Raw genomic sequence first — 21,408 nt, 5'->3', positions numbered from 1 at the left:
AGCTACAAAGAGGCCCTCCTTGCTGTACGCTCCCAAGACAAGAAAAAACCAGCAGAAAAGAAAAACCAAGAAAAGAAAACCCAAGAAAAGAAAACTCAAGAAAAGACACCCGCCACACAGAATCAAGAACACCACGAGGCCCATGGAGCTGAAGCCCACGTGGTCAACCTTACTGTCTCCAACTTCTTCCACACCTATGAGGACATAAGACACAAGGAAGACGAACAACAAGACCCAAACACGAATGAATGGACACTTCAAGAGAGCAAGAAGAGGAGGAGAGTTAGAAGAAAATCTACATCAAGCTAACAAGAATACCAAGAGAGAAGACCAAGACATTTCCTCCACACAAGAAAACAACACACATAATCTAGCCGACCAAGCACTGAGAATCCATGGCCCAACCCAACACGCACCTGACGCTTGACCTGACGCTAGCCTGACTCTGTCCTGTCGCCTCCTGGCAGCGTCCGGGCGAGCTGCTGCTGCCTCCAACTTATACTCCCTCACGCGAGCGGTGTTCAGCCACTGCACCTATTCTCTCCTCCTAAAATTCGCTTCAATCCTCCCTTTATTCTTCCCCTGAACCTCCTTCCCCCCTGTCACTAGCATTTCATGTTCATGGCTTGATTGGCTGGTAGGCTCGCGGCCGGAGCTCAGTTGGGAGTTGTAGGGGAGAGGAGCCACTACAAACTCTTCCACGCATTACAAAACACATCTTTGAAATTTAGCTAAATTTCTGTGCAGTTTCTTGTATGTGGGTAATAATAGTCATAATTGATATACATACAATAAATTATTAAACAAATTAAGTTTTATTATTTAGATCAACGACTTCGGTAACTTCAGGGATTCAGGGGTTCGGTATCACTTGTCATTTTAAGGTTCATCTGAGCTTCTTTTTATAATTCATAATGTTCACTTAGAACTTCACATTATTTGTATCTGGAGGACTTAGCTAGGGTATGAAGTATTTAGCTATGATCTAAAGAACTTAGTTATGGTCTGAAGGAGTTAGCTAGGGTCTGAAGGACTTAGCAAGGATCTCAAAAACTTAGCTTGGACTTAGCAAATGCCTTATGGATGCCGTTGCAAGGCTATGAACGCCCGTGGCGCAAGTTCCTTCAGGATGAAGAGAAGTGAAAATCCTGCCGTGATGCCCGCGATGCCACCCAGGTCACTGAGGAGCTGAGAGATGGTGTGACGGTCCTCTTCCCTCAGCAGTATATCCTCTTCCTGGTAGAGTCGCACCACCACTGTCGGGTAAATGTCTACCATCGTCTCGGTCGTGATGGCGTAGTAAGTGTGCTGCAGATGACGACACTCCTCGTAACATTTGTAGTGTAGGTCAAGTACATCTTGGGATGCATTTTCGTTTATTTTTACTTTGTTCCAGACCCCTATCCCTATTAAGCCTTTAAAGAATTTGTGAACGGTGGTGTACTGGTGTTGGTTACAGGGATCCAAGTCCGGTCGCCATGTAACGTAGGGTAAACGGCAGCGTAAGTGGGCTGAGGCGCCCTCGGAGAGACACCTGTGGACACAGGTACTGTGACTGTCGTCATCCACACTGCGTTTCGTGTCGTCCAGACGCTCGTATTTTATTGCATGGTGCGTGGCAATGACTCTTTGCTTGGATTTCTTGGGTATCATGTCAGCCATCATTGGTGGTTCATCTATTGGGTTCACAGTGACGTAAATCTGAGGATTGTCTCCAAAAATGGTCCGCTTTTCAAGTGACTTAGGGAAAATTAAGGTTATCTCGGTGAATTCAGTATTTTCATACATAGTGTTGAGAGAGAAGCACCGATTGAGTGGCGTAATGACAGGCATCCACACATTCTGGCACATGGATGAGTCACTACAGATCCCTGTAAAGTACTTCTTCTCCTTACTGGTAGCAAAGAAGCCCTCCACTACGTCCGTGATATTCCAGGCAGCCCGGGACCACAGCACATCCAGAGTAGATGACCAGTTTCCAGGCAAGGTTTCCAGTATTCTCAAGAATTCCGGCTGCCTCTCCTCTTTGGGGAGTTTATGGATAAGTCTCTCAGAAATGTTAAGCTGCAGCTCGGCGGCCAAATGATGGAGACTGACAGGTGGCCACCGACACACTGTGATTGCCAGCTGTTCAGTCCGATTTGTCCTCGGAGACTTGGTGATGGACGAAGATATTTTATGCCATACGAGGAAGGTATTCAGTTGCCATAAAGCCAAAATTATGCCGAGGAAGACAGTGCATAACTTAAGTATTTGAAGAACCTTTGACGACCGCTCTTTAGTGAACCCTGTTGACGCAAGAAGGTTCGATGCCGCTACAACAGAATGAATGAAGTCTAAAAAGTCGAAGATGGAAAATCCCAAATAAAAGCCAACAATCCCTCCTATATTACACATTAGCTGCAGAAAATCAGATGAATAGTGATTCTTATCAACAACCATAATAAAACCATCACCCATTGTCTTGTTGGTAGGGGGCAGGTGTGTGCACGAGTCCCGACACTTGTCTACCTTATCTCTCATCGTGGCCGCCAGCAGCTGCTCAGGAGGAACCACATACACATTAGACGGTAGATGAAATGCAACATTCTGACAAGGAGTTAAACCTTCTATGTCTAGGAACGGAGTAACACTGGCACCATCTTTTGCTGCCAGTCTCAGTAAACATAGTACTACACATTCTTCATTGAAGGTTTCCTCAGGTCGACAATCTAAGGTGCGCGTGGCCAGACGACGGGCAACCAGAGTGGTAAGGTCGTCCACGTTCCCGCCCTTTGCCACTCTCAGCGAAACTGAAGTTAATTTTGGTTGGGTCAGGTAAGAACGCAGCACCTCCAGGTAGTGGGTACCAGTTGCAATGCACAGAATCAAAATAACCGTGTACTTAATTAGAACTGTCATATGTCGTTTCTTACCTTCTTCCATCATTCCTTCTCTACAACTACAAATACTCATAGCTGTTGTTACAAAGAGTTCCAGAAGACTAAGGATAGATACACCGAGGAATAATCCTAGACTTCCACCTATATCACAAAACAGCTGGGCGAGCGGGTAAGTTTCTAGCTCAACCTCTTTTCGTATGTCTGTCGAGAGCGCACTGATGAGCAGAAAGAACTCAATATCATAAGAGAGTGTAATATCATGGCTCCACCTCTGCTGCTTACATCTCTGTGGACAGGGAAATCTGTTCGAAGATTCTAAATAAAAGAGCTTGTCCATGATATCTGGGGAACGGCAAGTAGGCTTTGAAGAATTTTCAGGCGTTGAGAGATAGAATGGGTAACAACCCAACTCCTGCAACGCCATGTTTTTGTGCATCTCACGGAAACACTGAGCGTGGGTGTACGAGCGGTCTGAGTTACACGGCCCCTTGATCAGGGAAGATTCTACCATCTGTGGGTAAGATTTTAAATTCGGGATTTTACTTATCTCCATCAACACATAATTCCCATCAAACAACTGGTCAGAGTATATCAGTATGTCTTCTTCTGTGGTTTGTTCTTTGGCATATACGGGAGTCTCGTGGAAGTATATGTGCATCTTATCAACGTCGAACTGTTGGAAGTATATGCTGTCTTCAAGACCACATGAAGTGTTACAGAAGATTTTGGCTTGCTCACATTGTCCTGCAGTCCCTCGGTACCTTTGCAGCTCTCCGTTGTCATTGGGAATCATACAAGGCTTCACAGGTGGTAATTCCTGAAGGTAGAGACCGACTTTTCTTACACCTGGTAGGGAATTAAGGGTGAGACAAGGACCCAGTGGGGAGTAAGAGCGGCGCCACATGGGTGTTAGTGGGTCGGTTGAATTATAATGGTGTACTACGTTCAGGTCTAGCGCAAATGCTTCAATGATGTGGCTTAAATCCCAGCGAGCCCTTTTCCACAGCTCCCTTGGAGTCACGTTGGCAGGAACGCCTCGAAGTTCCATATAATTTTCCAGGTATTGTATATAATGCTCTGAGGGCGTGAGACCAATGGTACCCAGTGCTCGTGGTTCGAATGCCGGGTGTGGGCAGATAGAGACTGGCGGGAGGCGATAGACAGGGTTGGTCTCGAAGGAGACCATGAACACCGTTGGCTTCTCCAGGTAAAGTAACAGATTAAGGCTCACCTGGTACATCAGGAGCACTATGGCTCCTACCGTCACCACGACCTCCCACACCTTCCTCACCACCACCCCCGTCTGTGGCCTCCTCACCCAGTGTCTCCACGTCCTCCTGCAAAGATCCAAGTCGTGTCATACTCAGATACACAAACAGCTCATACTTTCCTGAAAAAACTGAGAAGTTGCTCCATAAATGTAAATATCCAGTGTTTTAAGGATAGTCGTTCGAGGAAGCCATAAAACACAACAGACTTTTGTGACAGAAATTATGGTTATGTACACGTAACTTCAGAGAAATTACTGAATATTTGGTAAAGCTGACTATCATTTAAGACTTCTTTCACTATCCCTTTAAATAATCGAACTTTACCTAAATTAGGTTAGCTTAGCTTATTACTAATACTACCCATATACCGGAGTCCAGCTTATAATCTCATAGGAAGGACCACGGAAGAAATGGGCAGAATTACCAGACTAAAGCTATAGTGATTCAGAGGTTTTATTTGGGACAAAATAAATCCTACCTACCATGTTTTATACCACACAAACCAGATACAAATTCACAGTTTCTTTGTAACATGCTCTTGTTATAGGGCTGAGGGGGGGGGGGGTGGTGATAGTGATGCTGAGAGGAAATTGGGGTTCATAAGTATTTATTTATTTTTAATTCAAATGAAACATGTAAGATAAGTTGCTCACATAAGACCAATTTGCTTGTGCTAAAAGTTAACTAACAAAGAACCGTAACTCAGACAAAATTTGATGTAGCTTGAGGGAAATATAATATGATGATCCGCGCCTCCAGATGATGAAAACTAACCATAACAAATATTAACTCAACCCAATGAAAAGTGTGAGACATTTTACCACGGAGAGTTAGACACAGACAGACAAGACAAAATGTGTAATTCGGTAGAGGAGGCCATACTCACTATCCTAAGGAGAGTTCAAATAATTAATCATAAAAATAAATTGTTTTTAATGAAAATGACATGGGTCAGTTGACGGTTATTATGTAGTAATGTTAGCTCACATTAACTGAAGTCAATGCTCATACTTAAGTAAAAATATACACAATACAGGCGGAACACGTTATATTTGTATCTGCATATACAGGTGCTTGACACGCTTGTATTTATAAGATGACAAGTCGCAATAAGGATAAAGGATAAAGATACTGTACTGATATAATAAGGGGAACTGTGCGGTGTTAAGTATTAAGAAACATCTTAGCTTTACCTTGGGAAGAACATCTTGTTGACTATACCGTCAACGGAGTCCCGTCACGGACTGCAGTCCATGGAGGTATAAAGCCTTTTATACCTCCATGGACTGCACCATCACCACCTCACAGCGGTGCCACTGGGTGCCACTTTTCGCGTTCATTACCGATGGTGATATATCGCTAACATTCCTGGCGCTCAGTATTGCCAGCTACCCAATATGTCTCTATTTGAAACTTTTATGGGGATGATTTATCAAACGAATAACAGGTATTTGGGCTGCAGTAATATAATATAATATATATATATATATATATATATATATATATATATATATATATATATATATATATATATATATATATATATATATATATATATATATATATATATATATATATATATATATACAGGTAGTTCTGCTATAACACGATAATTGTGTTCTTGTAAAATATCGTGTTATAGAAAATCGCGTAATAGAAATAACAGGGCTTATGGAGAAAATAGGGTTAGGTGCAGATTACTCGAAATCGAAAAAATTTTGTAGTTAGCCTAACACAAAGGATAGCACAGTCTAAATAAATGTTACATTCATATCTAATAAAGAAATCATACAGTAAATGTAACACTTTACTTGATGGGGGAGAAGGGTGATTTTGAGGTTGATAAAATCGAGCTTCTCTTCAAGTGTTATATCCTTTCTTTTACGATCATCACCGGGAATTCTATCACCAGAACGCTTCTTGTTGAAATTCTTCTTTACTATATTCACAGTTAATACAGTACCACAAAATTGGAGAAATAGTAAGCAAAAATCGCGTTATAGCAAACAAGCGTTCGCGTTATACAAACATCGTTCCTAATTCATAAATCGCGTTAGAGCAAATTCGCGTTATCAAAGCACGCGTTATAGCAGAACTCACTGTATATATGCAACCGGTCGGAATATGCTGGACTTTATTTTCTCACTTGACTTGGGGTTTATTAAAGATTAATAGATGGTAATGACAGTGGAAGCGCCCCTTTGAGAAAAATCCCGAACCAGCACAAGAACACTTAAATCTACTAAACAAAATGAATTGTCCGTGACCCGTGGAAGGATTGCGTCTGTGACTGGGATGAATGAGACACACTGTAAAATTTTGACACTTATATTCCCTCCAACACTACAAACACAATCAAATAATGGTACACCAATATGTGCACCTCTTAACTTGAACTTAAAACACTACTCTGGGGAATAAAAGTTATACATGATATAGAAATTATTAGAAACTCAGGCAACAATAAATTTGAAGTAGTAAGAAATGTTGCTTGCACACATGAAACAGGCCTTAAGGGCTTTCAACAAAATAATATCCAGCACTGAGAAAATGGTATTCAAAAATAAGAAATTAATAACTCTACAATGAATAGGCCTTAAGGGCACTCAACAAAATTATATCACCCCAACAGATGCACACTTCCTAACCTAACTTAACCACTACTATGGGGAACAAAGGTTATACCTGAGATCAGAATTATGAAGAAAAATTAGATGCATTAAAAGAATCAAATCACAGTATCACTCTGGTTCCACTTAATGACACAAACATTCAAAAAACAATACTATCAAAATTATTTAGGAAATATTAAACTACACACGTCAAGATAATATCAGTAACTGAGAAATGGTATTTACACCCAAATATATTCACTATTATTGATATGTTACTGGGTCCACCCATACTCGTGAACCATGCTCCACCCAACTCAACATACACCCGTAATAAGGGAGATAAAATGTTCCTTTAGGTATCTCCTAGAGTCCTAGACTCATGGTCTCAATGTGTGACCATTAATTTACTCAGATAGCCTCAGTGTACTCCCAGTGCGTCCATAAAGCGGAAGGGAGTGAGCCAATCAGACCTTGTACAGATGAGAGAAGCTTTAGCTTCCCGTTAGCAAGAGGGTTTCACTAAGCTGCTCGAGACATGTGGTGTTGTGAGCCGAGGTAGAGGAGAGCTGATGACCCCCAACGATCGTCCCGTCGTCAGCTGGGCACCCAGGCGGCTAGATTCCCTCAAGAGATCCTTTGATACCCCGCTAAACAGTGACAGGCCTACACTGATCGGTCCAATGGCGACAATCGCCACCCTCAATCATCAACGGCAGTCTCAAACGGCAGTCAATCTCTCACAGTCATCACTCTCGCAGTCAAACTCCGGTCAAGTGGGTTCTGACGGAAACCCTGAAATGAACTCACTGTTAGCTCTTGTTAACTTTACCACTGCCCTATCTAACCCTGTCTGAGATCGAATGAGACTTACTTGTTATACTGCAATAGTGCAACACAGGTGACTAGGCCACGTGACTATTTCTGTGACGGACGTGCATGGACGTCTTGTTTGTCTGAATGCTTCTCCGTGACTGAGGGAGAGCCAGCGTCGCGTCTCTCCAAGGCGCTAGCTTAGGCCTACGTGACATATTTTCCGCCTAACTAATAACTCCTTGGGACACCCGTAACATTATTCAGACTGATAAACGATCTATAATAATTTCAAATTCAATAATAGTCCCTTAACTTCATGAATCGCATCATTATTAATTCGGCAAATTACATTTAATATCATATAGGCCTAGTTCCACAACTTCCCACTATGTGCGGGGAGAGCCCTCTTCCCTCAGACGACCTTGGACGCTCAGTATCCCTAATGGTGGGGCATTTGAAATTTCTGAATATTATATATATATATATATATATATATATATATATATATATATATATATATATATATATATATATATATATATATATATATATATATATATATATATATATATATATTCTACTTGGATTACACGAAGATTTGCCCCACAGTTTATTTTTTACCAGAAGATAAGCCACCCTAACCAAACCTAGCTCAAAATAACCCAACCTATGCGGATTCAGGAATATCTAAAGGGGGATTCCAAGGAGTTGTGGGTGGGGGAACATGGCGAACGCTTTAAGTCCCCCAAGAATATTTTTTGAAATCTGACCAATATTATGGGCATCTTGAAGCCAAGTGCACTTGATATTAGGAGATATTCTGAAGTTGATGGTAAAACCTTTTAACTATACAAAAATGTCTGAGTACCATACTGCATTATAGAAAAGGTATTGAAATTTTCTGATGAAAAGGGGGGTCCGGACCACCAGGACACCCCCTGGATCCATCCTTGCGCCCCCTAGGTATTCTAGGTGAATTAAGCTAGGGTAAATCTTCAGGTAATCTAACTCGTTACTAATGCTTGTGAAATGCTCACTTCCATCACAGAATATGTACTGTCAGTCTCACGCTACATTTTTTATGTAGGAAAACAAGGCACATACTGTATACTGGATAATGATATGCATTATACTGTGGGATGAACACGAGGAATAAACAATTCTAGGTAATAGAAAACTGCGTCTTACACAAACAAATTGTTGGTCATTATCATATGATGTAGGTTATACTTAACACACTGTAGACATACAAATCCTGGGAGAACTGCTATAATTCACACACCTTTGTTTAGTCGGCGAAACAAACCCACCGGTCAACATGCAACAGCAAAGTCTTCAAACACTGACCACGATTACTTTAATACTCTAATTACATATCCCAAAGAGTCTCTTAAGAAATACTCATAGGTGTAGCCCTATAATTATTTATGTATCTATATTCCCACCTTCTTACTTCAACGCCAAAGAAGTAGTCGAAGAGGTGGTCTTTCTTGCTTCTTCACATTCCAATATTTTCCTCCTACTGACATATCGTAGGCACGGTACAGCGCCACCTTTCCTTTCATGTAATGTAGATTAATAATATGAATCTACTGAAGAGGCAAAGCTGATATGTCCCTTTCGCTTTGATAATACGAACTACCGCAGCGACGGGTGGTAATAAAAGTTCCTATATACCAGCAGAAGTACATCCTAAATCATGGACTTGCGTTAAGTGAAGGATCAAAGGCCACTTATTGAAATTTAGTTACGACAGCGACAGTACTGCGATATATTCATCCATCACTTTGGCAGTTTGCAGTTTCCATGATTGATATTGTTAGATACACTAAGAAGACGCTTTTCAATAGGGAATTATCTTCGGACTTCAGGGTTTTACTAAATAACATTTCTCTACGTCTACACACCAACTTCAATTCTTCAAAGCTATCATAGCGTCGAGGGGGGTATGTACTGTATGTGTATGTACAAAAAAAAGTTATTCAAACTATTCATTACCTTAAATTCAAGCGATAGTGACTGAGTGGCGTAGTTGCCACCCCCCCCCCCTTCAACCGAGCGCAATCAGTTCGTGAGGACGTAAGTACTTAGAAATTAATTCAGGCCCATAGTCAGGGGGGAAGGGGGGGGGGGGAGGAGCCTACAACAGAACAGATATTTTCGCCAGCTTAATATTTCTGCACTGTGCAGATTACAGTGTGGCTGGGGGTAAATTAAGCTTTTCCTCACTGGATTATATGTCAACGGGATAAAGGATAATAATGTTGGCCATACCATAAAATATGCCATACTATTCAGTAAAGACGGCCCTCTGCTTACACCACTGGATGGAAATATAATAATACTGTATCCCTATCTTCAAGTCCTGCACCTCCCCACCCCATTCCAGAGACTTACATACGCCACAGGTGATTGAGATTAATACATTTCAGTGTTGTATTGATCCCCATAGATCTAAGTGAAACTATGAAGACAATAGTTGAATATGTTGAACAGTTCAGGCGGCGGTAAACAGACTGGCAACACGTGCTTAAGTTAACCAAACTGAACATTTTAAACAGTGGCGGCCATATTAGGGCAACATTGTGCACCAAACTAGGATAATATCCGTATTTATTTCTTAAAAAGACGTTTGCTAAGTGAAATTATTTTACACAACATTTTCTTCTTGATCAATAAAGTTCTTATTTCCACTTCAGGATATTATCTTACTATTTATTATTTTTAGTGTTTTAGAGTGTTAAAGTGAGTACATGAGGAGGCGGGAGGAGCAGTGAGTGTGTAACAGGTGAGGTATGTGCCAGCCCCCAGGTGATGATCACTACCACTCAGAATATCTCCTGACTCATGGACTGTGGGGGGCGGCCAGCTGTTGTAGGCCGCCCGCCCACCCACCACCACCTTCCATAAACACGTTCACTCAGTTGTCTCCATTATTTCAAGGTTAGATCCTCATCTCTTATTCACTACTATAATTAAGGTCTATCTTCCTCTTACGTTATTTCTTTTGTTATGCACTGAAGTATAAATAGGCTAACGAAATTGTACCGAAGTTTGTATTTGTAAGTAAACGTACAGGTAATTGGTCTAATCTTAAAAATGGTATTACAGTGTTGATGAAAGCTCTTTAATGACTTTCTACAAATTAAAGAAATAGAGCGACGTTTTTTGTATCTATAAAAAGTTTGGCACAGCATTCTGTGGCGTGTACATCTATATTTAAAACATCTTTCCTGTAAAAGTAAGAATCTGATGAATTATACCACATATCGTTCATCGCTGATGTTTTGTGAAGTCTTTTTTTTTAAGAATACTCCAAATATGTCATGGCCATACTTGGTGTTTCGGGAACATGGCCAAGCTAGGGTGGTGAACTCTATTATCGACCAATATTAATATTTACTTTAAAATACGCCAGAATCGCCTCGTTCTTGAGCGTTCGGTTGCTTGTATCACCCTAGCGTTGCTGAGCGAGATAAACGTTTTTGTACAAACGTTTCAGAAGTGTTAAGTCATCAGGAACTTGGCCAAGTTGGCCGTGCATGATGCTGTCGAAAATTTAATATTTTTCACAGTTTACTCAGTAGTTTTCAACGAACACAATAAGCAGCACTCATATAATTATGTACTTACTCGTCGCTAACTACACCAAAAATAAGACTTGACGAATCTGTTAAATTTCTGACTCAAAGATTTTGTACAGTAAGCGCGCACACTTTTACCGGAAGGCTCGTGACTCCACAGAATATTATACACATTCTTCCACTATTCGCTGTTTATTATTAATATCAAGTATTGTCAGAAAACAAATTAGCTCCTCTGTAGTGTAAGTGATGCAAAATTGTAAATAAAAAAAAATAAATGAGCAAGAGATTGATGAAATATAGGTTATTGAAATAACTCAGACATTAAGAGATTAACATGTTTATGACAGAGGCAGCTGCTCCTTATTACCAGAGAACTAAAAACAAATTAAATTGTTTTCTTATACTAAATGGGATCAGTTTCCATTAAAAGACTTCACATTAACTTCTCCCTTTGTTTTTGTACAATCGAAATTTAAAAATATCTAGACAGCCATTACTGTACATGAAATCAGGCGCATCTCTGGGTGAGTATAATATTCGAGTTATTCCTTTATCTAAATCAGGTGAGACGTTACTGTGAAATCTGGAACGAAATAAGATTTCGTATACAAGACAACGTGTGTGACAGTTTATACATTTTGTCCTTGGAACGACGAGCACGATGTGATTAACGTTAAATAAACTATTGTTTAAAAATAGAAAGATTATTCCAGATCACTGTGAGTTTAATATCACCATGACTCACCTATGGACCTCTCCCAGGCAACTTGTGTGAGGGGTGCGAGTGTTTGTTTTATAAAGGACTTTAAGAGCCCGTCAGGTGAAGGGGTGCAGGGGTGAAGGGAGGGGGGGGGGGATGTTTTTGAGGAGTCGCGTGGTGTAAAATTAAACTGATGGCAAGAAACACTCACTCATTGTTAGATGCTAATACAGATTGCCGATTTGTAGCCTATTGAGCCATACTAATATGAGATCCTTGATATACAACACACAACACGAAACTCTAACTACTTGCTGGTCATGTGGATTTTAGTTATGGTGATAGACTAAAACAATAAACTACACCAAACAACCTTTAGAACTCATCGTTTTCAAACTCAGAGAGATAATTTTCTATTCCAGCCTGTTAAAGATTCCAACCCATTGTACAGATGAACAAGCAACTAAACCATGGGGGCCAATTTGGAACATTTTGTCCCTGTTGGCACAAGTCATCATATGACAGTGGCCTTCAGATTTAATTATTACTTGGTTCGAGGCAAGAGCGGGCCAAGGTTCAAATATTACTGGCTGGTCTAAACCTGTTGAACAATAAGATGTGGCCTGTTCCTGAAAAATTATAGAGTAAAGTGACATATTTGAGGGAGAATTTTATACCCAAAATCAAGAACCAAAGAACTTTTATACATTAATCAGGCGGCATTTGATAAAGTTAAGCAGGCATCTCAAGAGTTTCAAGAGAATAATGCATATTAGGCCCAGAAACCAATTTAAATAAAAAATGAAGGTAAAAAAGACAACAGACCGAGGTCTAGTCGAATCCCCAAAGCTTTCTATTGTTTCTCAAAATCAGCATTAAGGACTTGAAGACGGTGTAGTGATGTAGACTCAAACTTTTCTATGCAATTAGTAAATGCAGTAACAACCATTGTTACGATGTCATAGTACACGACAGAAGTTGATTCTGTTATTCAGTTTGCTTCAACTGAAGAATCACCAGCTACATATTTTTATGTTTCACCTCCCAGTTGCTTACACCTTTAACATTCGAGGCTTGTGTATTTTTCATCCATCCAAAAGTTTAAGAACGACAAACAACATTAAATTTTGGCGGCAATCTACATTTTTTTTAGTATAATTGATGTTGCTATGAATAACAGAGCAATTTTGTAAATCTATAGTTAGATATTAAATTTAAAAGATATAATTTTCATAACCATACTATATTTAAAGTGCAATGCAGGACAAAAGAACAATAACATCACATTGAAATATAAAAATCTCATTAATTTATTTAATATATTCTGCAATGCATCAAGACAAAAATGGATGACCGCCAAACTTTGTTCCATACAATTCTAGATTACTTAAAAATAAACCGTACACAGTGACTTTTACGCGGCTCTAAGGGAATGCGTAAGAAACTTCCTGAATCAGCTGCTCATCTGGCACCACTCCGCACCTCTCAAAATACCCAGCTGACGTAGTGAAACGTCACAGTAGTGGGTGTGGTGCTGGTATAAAACCTGCCGCCACACCCTCACCACTCAGTACACAATTATTATCACTCAGTGCTTAACAAGTTATCTTCAACAACTACCAAACTTTACTTTTAAGTGTTAGTTAAGTGAGTGTCAACATGGCATCTGTTCACAAGGAAAGTTCACACACAACCAAGACTTACAGTTCCACGTCCGGCAAAGACACATCTCGAGGTAGAAGTTCAGCAGATGACCTCTGGGATTTCTACTTACCGATCAACCGCAAGGGACGCTTCTTCCAGGACTCTTCCGTCGACCAGGAGCGTAATCAGTTTGACTCAGCCATTAAAGATGTGCTCAACAAATGGGACGAGTCAGACTTCCTAAAGGAAGCGTTGGACGACAAAGATTTCGGTTGGTCAAGCAATCTCAACCGCTACAGGAAACTTCGATCACGCAACATGAAGGAAGACAACCAGGCCGTCACCGTCACCTCTGATAACACCTGTCATAAGGTTAGTTCTCCCCTCGTGTCAGCATTCAGAAGTATTACTTAACCTACACTGTTAAGCAACGCAGAGGTAGAATATTCTTCACTGCATAATGGACGTAATTCAGGAAGTAGTTTTGTGTCGCTATGTGCTTCCAACTCTAGTGTTTATGTAAAGGTGATAAAAATCTTGCAGATCATGTTGGACGTGCACGACTTTATGGACGGGGAGGTGAAGGTGAAGGTGGTGGGGGAGAGGGAGCTGCTGGTGGAGGGACGCATGGACGCTTCCAAGACAAGAGACCTGATTGGCATCTCAAATACCTTCAGACGTCGCTTCTCCTTGCCAGACGCCACCAACATGGACGCCATCACCTCTGTTATGTCCTCCGACGGCATCCTCACCATCACCGCTCCTAAAGTAGTAAGTACGGACAATTACTCTCGGCTGAACCTATTCAAAATTGACTTGTAGAATATATTTGCAATATTCTTAGGTTGTAGTCCTATTAAACGATCATAACATTTTCTTTTCAACAGGTAAGCCAAACAAAAGAAGATTCGACGATACCAATCAAAGTTACAGGAACCAAGACCAATATATCAGACTATAGGACGTCCACCTCGACCTCCCAGGCTGGGTCAGACAAGTCTACAGGTGCCAACAACTCCAAGATGACGGAGACACACGAAGAAAAACACAAGTGCGAGACCCGACAACAGTCAGAACACAAGGTTCCTATCCACGTCAGCTCAACTCTTGGGAACAACCAGAGCAGTTCACAGACACAAAGTGATTCTATAAACTCGAAAGCAGAGGCCAAATGTGAGTACAACACTGCATCAGAAGATAAGAAGCTAAGAAGAGAGAGCGAACAGAGAGAACACATGAGCAGCAGCACGAGTGCCTCTGCAGACACCCAGCACTCAGCAGGGAAGCAGACAGGCACAGAGACGAGAACACAGTCAAAGAATTCATCATCAACAACATCAGAAGAGTTCAGTAAAATTCCCTTTTCTATGCATGATTCTGTTCCAATTAAACGAAAAGGACACTTCTTTGACGATTCTTTCTTCGAAGACACTCGACTGGACTTTGAAAATGCAGTGAATGACGTGCTGAAGAGGTGGGGTGAGAAAGAGCTTCTAAAAGACGCATGGGATGACACTGACCTTCGTATGTCCAACAATCTCAGACGCTACAGAAAGCTGCGGTCCCATGATCTGAAAGAAGACAACCAGGCCATGACCGTTACTTCCGACAACACATGCCACAAGGTCAGCCATGTTAATTCCTTTATTTGTCGACATCCACACATGCTATGTTTTACGTACTAGTGATGAGTGTGAATCACTAAAATAGTGCATCAAGCAATCAGTACGTTTTGCTTCAACATATGGTGTTTTGAGTTTTGTATAAACTTAGATCATATCTGAAATTTCAGTATTCATATAAAGTGATAAAAATCTTGCAGATCGTATTGGACGTGCGCGACTTTATGGACGGGGAGGTGAAGGTGAAGGTGGTGGGGGAGAGGGAGCTGCAGGTGGAGGGACGCATGGACGCCGCCAAGGCAAGAGATCTAACTGGCGTCTCAAACACCTTCAGGCGTCGCTTCTCCTTGCCAGACGCCACCAACATGGACGCCATCACCTCCGTAATGTCTTCTGACGGTGTCCTAACCATTACTGCTCCTAGAATAGTAAGTGTATGGTCTCTAATGATTAGAATATTGTGATTAAATACTATAATCTGAATCACTTTTATAAGCCCGTAGTTTCTGATAATGGTAGTAACATTCCAAATTTTATCCTATGCTTCAGGTAACCCAAGCAAAAGAAGAAAGTTCGACGATTCCCATTAAAGTCACTGAAACGAAGACCAATGTAACAGAAACTCACAAGACGACTTCGACTTCTCAGGTCGGGTCAGACAACTCAGCAACCTCCTCCAGCGCCAAGTTGAAGGATACACAAGAGGAAGAAGGTAAACAAAATGAATCTAGGCAGAATATTAACGAATTTACTCAACATACAGAGGAAACGACGGCCCCAGTGAAGATCAACATGACTGAGGTACAGGATAGTAGTACTTCACAAGTGAAAGAATCTCAAGAATCATGTGAGCAGTTTATTTCTTCTCAAGATACATCGAACAATTTTACTTTAGGCTCTTCCCAAGAGATTTCAGTGAATGAGAAGGTTGAGAAAGAGGCTGAGACACGAAAGGACCTGATGGAGAATGCCTCAAATACATCATCACAAATAAATTTGGTTTCCTCCTCCAAGACAAGTGAAGAGAAACAGTCTGTTGCCGAGCCCGGCAAGGGTACACCCATCCCCATCAAGACAAGAGGACTCTTCTTCAATGATTCTTTCTTCGAGAATACGTGGAAGGATTACCAGGATGCTGTGAAAGATATTGTAATTAAGTGGGGCGACTGTTCCACCAGCGATGACATGACCTGCTACAGGAGACTAAGATCTCGTGACTTGAGGGAGGAAAACCAGGCTATCAAGTCTTCAGAAGATGAATTTAACTACAGGGTGAGAAATTGTTTTACAATACACTTTTGATTATAAAGAAAATGATGCCAGATGAGCAGGCAAAACCTCATTGCAGTCTGTCTTATGCATTTTCTTTATTCCTCCAGTTCATTGTGGATGTGCACGACTTCATGACTGGCGGAGAGATCACCGTCAAGACTCTGGATGACAGGGAGCTGGTGGTGGAAGGATGCATCGAGAAAGAGGAAGAAGGCGCCAGGTCTACCAAACGATTCCTGCGTCATTTCGTTCTTCCAGGCAATGTTGTACTCGACTCTGTGTCTTCCGTGATGTCTTCAGATGGTGTGCTAACTATCACCGCACCAAAGAGGGTGAGCTGCCTTTTACACCATGCTACTTTTTTAACAGCATAGAAAACTAATTATTATACTGTACAATGCAGTATGTCACTTACAGTATAACAGTATCTATTATTAAAATACTCTAATGTAGTTTTTCAATGTTTTGCAGCCCTCTAAGCTGCAAAACCAATCCACCGAGGAGACGGCGAGGGTGACCGCTGGAGCCCACACATACCAAGAGTCTGCCTCAGTCAGGAGCAAGATTGAGGAGTCTCGTGAGTCATCAACCAAAGCCTTGACCTCATCAGCTGTTGATGAGTCTTTGGTAGGTAAAGGTCTCCTCAGACCAGTTTATATTTCATCAAATGATCATCTCAAAACTTCAGCACATATGGTGATACACCTATCTTGTTTTTTTATAGACTTTGTGTTACTTAGTTCTCGTTAGTGGCGAATTTTATTTCTCCCAATCTCTTCATTGGTGTTTCTTTTTTTAACTCACAAGGTGGACCAAACAAGAAAACAAGCAATTCCTGTACAAGTCAATGTGACGCAAGAATATCAGAGCAGAAGGTCAAGCGAGTTAAACGCTGATGATTGGGACCAGAGCTTAGATAATGAGCAGCAGAAGACCAGTGGCTACCAAGAAAGAATTAACTTTGATGATGACAACACTCACAAATTGGCAGCTGAGAAGAAAGACTGCACCTTCCTAGAACAAACTGAGGGTGATGCTGTCCACCGACGACTTGAGAAGGAGCGTCATACTGCCAAGTATGACTTAGGTGAGGATGATTCTGAAACAGAGTCTGGCAGGAGTGTAAGACAAGAAGAGGAAGTTGACCCCGTCTATAAAAACAGGTTCCTGTCAATAAAGACAAGAGGGCCCTTCTCCGGTGACTCCTTCTTCCTGGAGTCTCGCCAGAACTTCAAGTCCGCTGTGAGGGATGTATTAAAGAAATTCAATGGAGGACTTTCCTCAGATTCAGATGATGACATCGCCACTTACCGTGATCTGCGTCTTCGGGATCTAAAATTGGAGAATCAAGCGGTTCACGTCGACGAAGATGTTTACACTCAGACGGTAAGGAATGTGTTAAAATTCATATGACAATAAAACTACTGGTGCCAAGATTTTACACTAGTGAAGAAACTTTGTGACTCACTTTCAGACCATATACAAGTATTTATCTACTTTTTCAGATCCTTCTCGATGTCTATGACTTTCTTGGAGGTGAAGTAACGGCAAAGGTTGTGGAGGGGCAGGAGTTAGTAGTTGAGGGACGCGCTAAAAGGCAACAAGGGACATGCTTAACTACACTCAGCTTCTTAAGACGCTTCGCACTTCCAGAACGCGCCGACCTGAAGGCCATCACGGCCGTCATGTCCTCTGATGGTGTTCTCCTTATCATCATCCCCAAGTTGCGTAAACACTCTAAACGGTCAGCATTTAACAAGGAAGCGTCCTCTGAACGCCAAAGAAGGATGGATGCTGAGAGAGGACGCAGTTTACTGGATCGGAACCTGCGGGACTCCTCCAGGGAGCACTCTGAGGGTCGCAGTTCTCGCTCATTCGTATCCTCCAGGCTACGACATTCTCCAGAACTTTCGTCATTTAACAAGGAAATGTCTACTGACAGTCACTCAAGAAGGGACAGCAACAGCGATGTAGGGCGTTCCTGGGAAGAGTCAGCTGAGGGCTCTGAGGGTAGCTCCTCCCGAACCTTCAGCAGCAGTTACAAGTCCCACTCTGCCGCGCACCAGTTCTAAATACCATTTCACATTTAGATGTCAATGTCCATAAACTCATTAATGTTAAAGATATTCATTAGAATTTCATATGATATAAAATACTATTTATTTTGTTACGGGAAACTTATGGAGAAAAGATTTTTTTTGTTGAATCATAATGAAAATATAAAAAAAGACACGAGCGAAACTGGAGGCAGCCTTCACCACAAGCAAAGCATGGCAGCTAACCAATAGGTATAGACATTTTGTTCATGCAATCATCTCACAAATCTATGAAACTTTTTTATCAAATATGAATATATCTTAAGTACTGAATATACAGTACTGCCATGAGTAATGGAATTCTAATATAAATTTTGTATCCACGACAGATGCCGCCACCCTCTGGATGGTTGTCTCTCGCGCTACTTTGAAGACAAACGACATTCCAAATTTTCAGTAATATTGTTTTAGCAACTTATTATTTTTTAAACACGAGTAAATTCTGGTGATTGTTGACATCGTTACATGTAATATTTATGGAGGTTTTCCTGTGCCTTACAACAGGATTTACTTATACTGTATAACCTAACATGTTAAGCATATATTTTTATCAATAAAAAGAAACATTATGACTACGTACTGATAATTTCTTTCAGACATCAAAAACATTCATGTTTTTTAACTTTCCGCTGAAATCACCAAATTGAATATACAGATCATACAAGGGTGTTTGCAAAGTCCTTTAACGACAGACGGTTTGACAAAGCACTGACCCACATTGTGTTCACAGAAGAGGTTATAAGAAATTAACTGTCAAAACTAAAGGTTCATAAGAGTCCCAGCCCTGACATGGCATATCCCAGAGTGCTAAGAGAGTTGTGCAACGAGCTTGCTGAGCCCCTGAAGATCCTGTTCTGTGAATGCCTGGATGAGCGAAAGGTCCCTAGTGATTTGAAAAAAGCTTATGTGAGTCCTATCTTCAAGAAGGGCGATCGTCACTCCACAAATAACTATAGACTGGTAAGCCCAACCAGCATAGTATGTAAAGTATTTGAGAGCATTATAAGAGATGCCATGATGGAACATATACCTGTACTACGAAACAACCTTGTAAAGGATTGCCAACACGGTTTTATGCCAGGGCACTCCTGCTTAACACAATTACTTTAGGTAGTGGATGTTTGAACCCAAACTCTGGAACAGGGTGGCAATATCGACAATATATACCTAGATTTTGCCAAGGCTTTCGACAGTACCACATGAAAGGCTGAAAATTAAACTGGAAATGTCCTAGCGTGGATTGGAGACTTTCTCCATGACCACAAGCAGTGTGTGGTGATTATGGCACGAACTCATCATGTGTACCCATCAAAAGCGGGCCAGCTGTTGTTTGTTTGCTTCATAAATGACATGCCTGATGCTGTACATTCATCAATACAAATGTTTGCGGATGATGCCAAGTTATTTCGGAAAATTAAGAACCAAGCAGACTGTGAAGAGCTGCAGAAGGATCTCTCCGAGCTTCAAGAATGATCAAAGAAGTGACTGCTAAGATTCAATGTCACGATGTGTAAGAGGCTGCACCTGGGGTGTACCAACGGTAAGGTGTATCATATGTCCCAACGGGATGAAGAAACTGCTTTAATTGAGACTGAATGTAAAAAGGACCTAGGTGTGTATGTTGACAACGAGCTGAAGTTCTCGGGTCATTGTGAGAAGAAGGTGAATCAGGCAACTAATTTATTTGGTCTTATAAGAATGTTGTTAAGATATTTAGATGGTCTGTCCCTCGCAATGACCTTCAAGAGTGAGGTACATCCCCGTCTGGAGTACTGTCACCCCGTCTGGTCCCTGAGATATGCCAGGGACAGTCGGTTAATTGAAAATGTCCAAAAGAGGGTCATCAGGCTGGTGCCTGCACTTTGGCAACTCAGCTACCCGAGAGAATAGAGTACCTGAAATTGCCGAGCTTATACTACAAACGGGCAAGGGGCGACCTAATTGAGGTGTATAAACATCTCAAAGGGCACTACTCAGTCGAGTGCCCTTACCTGTGGAGCTGGCGGACACTCGCCCCATAAGGGGTCACAGCTCAAGGTTGAAGAAGATGCAAGCCCAGAAAACTGTGAGGGTAACTAATTATGAGTAAGAGTTGTGAACTCTTGGAATAATTTGACGGAGAGTATTGTGATGGCACCAAGTGTGAGCTCTTTCAAGACCAGACTTGACAAGCACTGGAGCAGGTTCGGATACATTCAGGAGCCAGTGCATGCCTAGCACTTGCCAACAGTGCATAACAGAGACGTGGCGGATCATCCAAGCAGCTAATGAGCTGATGAGTGGTGAAGAGGATAAAAAAAAAGCATAAAGTTTTGTGCAAAAATGATGAGTACATACTAAATACTAATATTTTGTATGTGTAACTTCCTTTAGGGATTCTATAAACACTAACATTGAGTGACTCTGTAATGGCAGGCATCAAGACTGTAACACAAAATATTAAAAAGGACTTTGTAAACATTATACTTACAATTCCAGGTATAAAACTGTAGATTGGAGTGTAATAACTACATGTATTACCGGAACTCCAGCCTGGGGTAAAAAAAAAATAAAGCATTAGGACTAATTTCTGATTAAATGGATACCAAGACTTTACATATGAAATAAATTATACAGTCATGCGAACCAGAAATAATACGATACTGTTTCTAGATCTTTGTGTGTGTGTGTGTGTGTGTGTGTGTGTGTGTGTGTGTTCTGGGCATGGAATTTCAGTGGTAAAGTATCAGAAAAAGGTTGTGAAATAATTAACTGTGCCCTGATGAACACCCAATCAATATCCAAGTGACACTAACTGAACATTAGAGCACAATTAAGAAAAAAAAAAGATTTGTGCCACCTCTGACAGTGCCTCTGTCAACTTCATTAAGGTGGACCTCGAATCTACTGCCACGGTGACAACGACA

At 41.2% G+C, this 21,408-nt stretch overlaps 2 protein-coding genes across 2 annotated transcripts; one reads left to right on the top strand and one right to left on the bottom strand.

Moving 5' to 3' along the window:
• Positions 1-602: 602 nt before the first annotated feature.
• On the bottom strand, positions 603-21,030 carry LOC121878297. The gene is made up of 2 exons (XM_042384394.1): positions 20,973-21,030; positions 603-4,219 (listed from the first exon to the last, which is right to left on the bottom strand). The coding sequence occupies exon 2, from the start codon at positions 4,120-4,122 to the stop codon at positions 1,078-1,080; it is 3,045 nt and encodes a 1,014-aa protein (XP_042240328.1). The 5' UTR covers positions 4,123-4,219; positions 20,973-21,030; the 3' UTR covers positions 603-1,077.
• LOC121878296 lies at positions 12,033-19,077 on the top strand. The gene is made up of 10 exons (XM_042384393.1): positions 12,033-13,884; positions 14,056-14,283; positions 14,400-15,137; positions 15,335-15,562; positions 15,684-16,406; positions 16,514-16,738; positions 16,878-17,033; positions 17,214-17,792; positions 17,912-18,694; positions 18,832-19,077. Exons 1-9 carry the CDS (start codon positions 13,528-13,530, stop codon positions 18,476-18,478), a joined length of 3,801 nt encoding a protein of 1,266 aa, XP_042240327.1. The 5' UTR covers positions 12,033-13,527; the 3' UTR covers positions 18,479-18,694; positions 18,832-19,077.
• Positions 21,031-21,408: the final 378 nt, after the last annotated feature.

Source organism: Homarus americanus, unplaced genomic scaffold, assembly GCF_018991925.1.
Source record: "Homarus americanus isolate GMGI-L3 unplaced genomic scaffold, GMGI_Hamer_2.0 scaffold41027, whole genome shotgun sequence".
Taxonomy (NCBI): Eukaryota; Metazoa; Arthropoda; class Malacostraca; order Decapoda; family Nephropidae; genus Homarus; species Homarus americanus.
The sequence above is the reverse complement of the archived record's forward strand: the minus strand, read 5'-3'. Positions and strand labels throughout refer to the sequence as shown.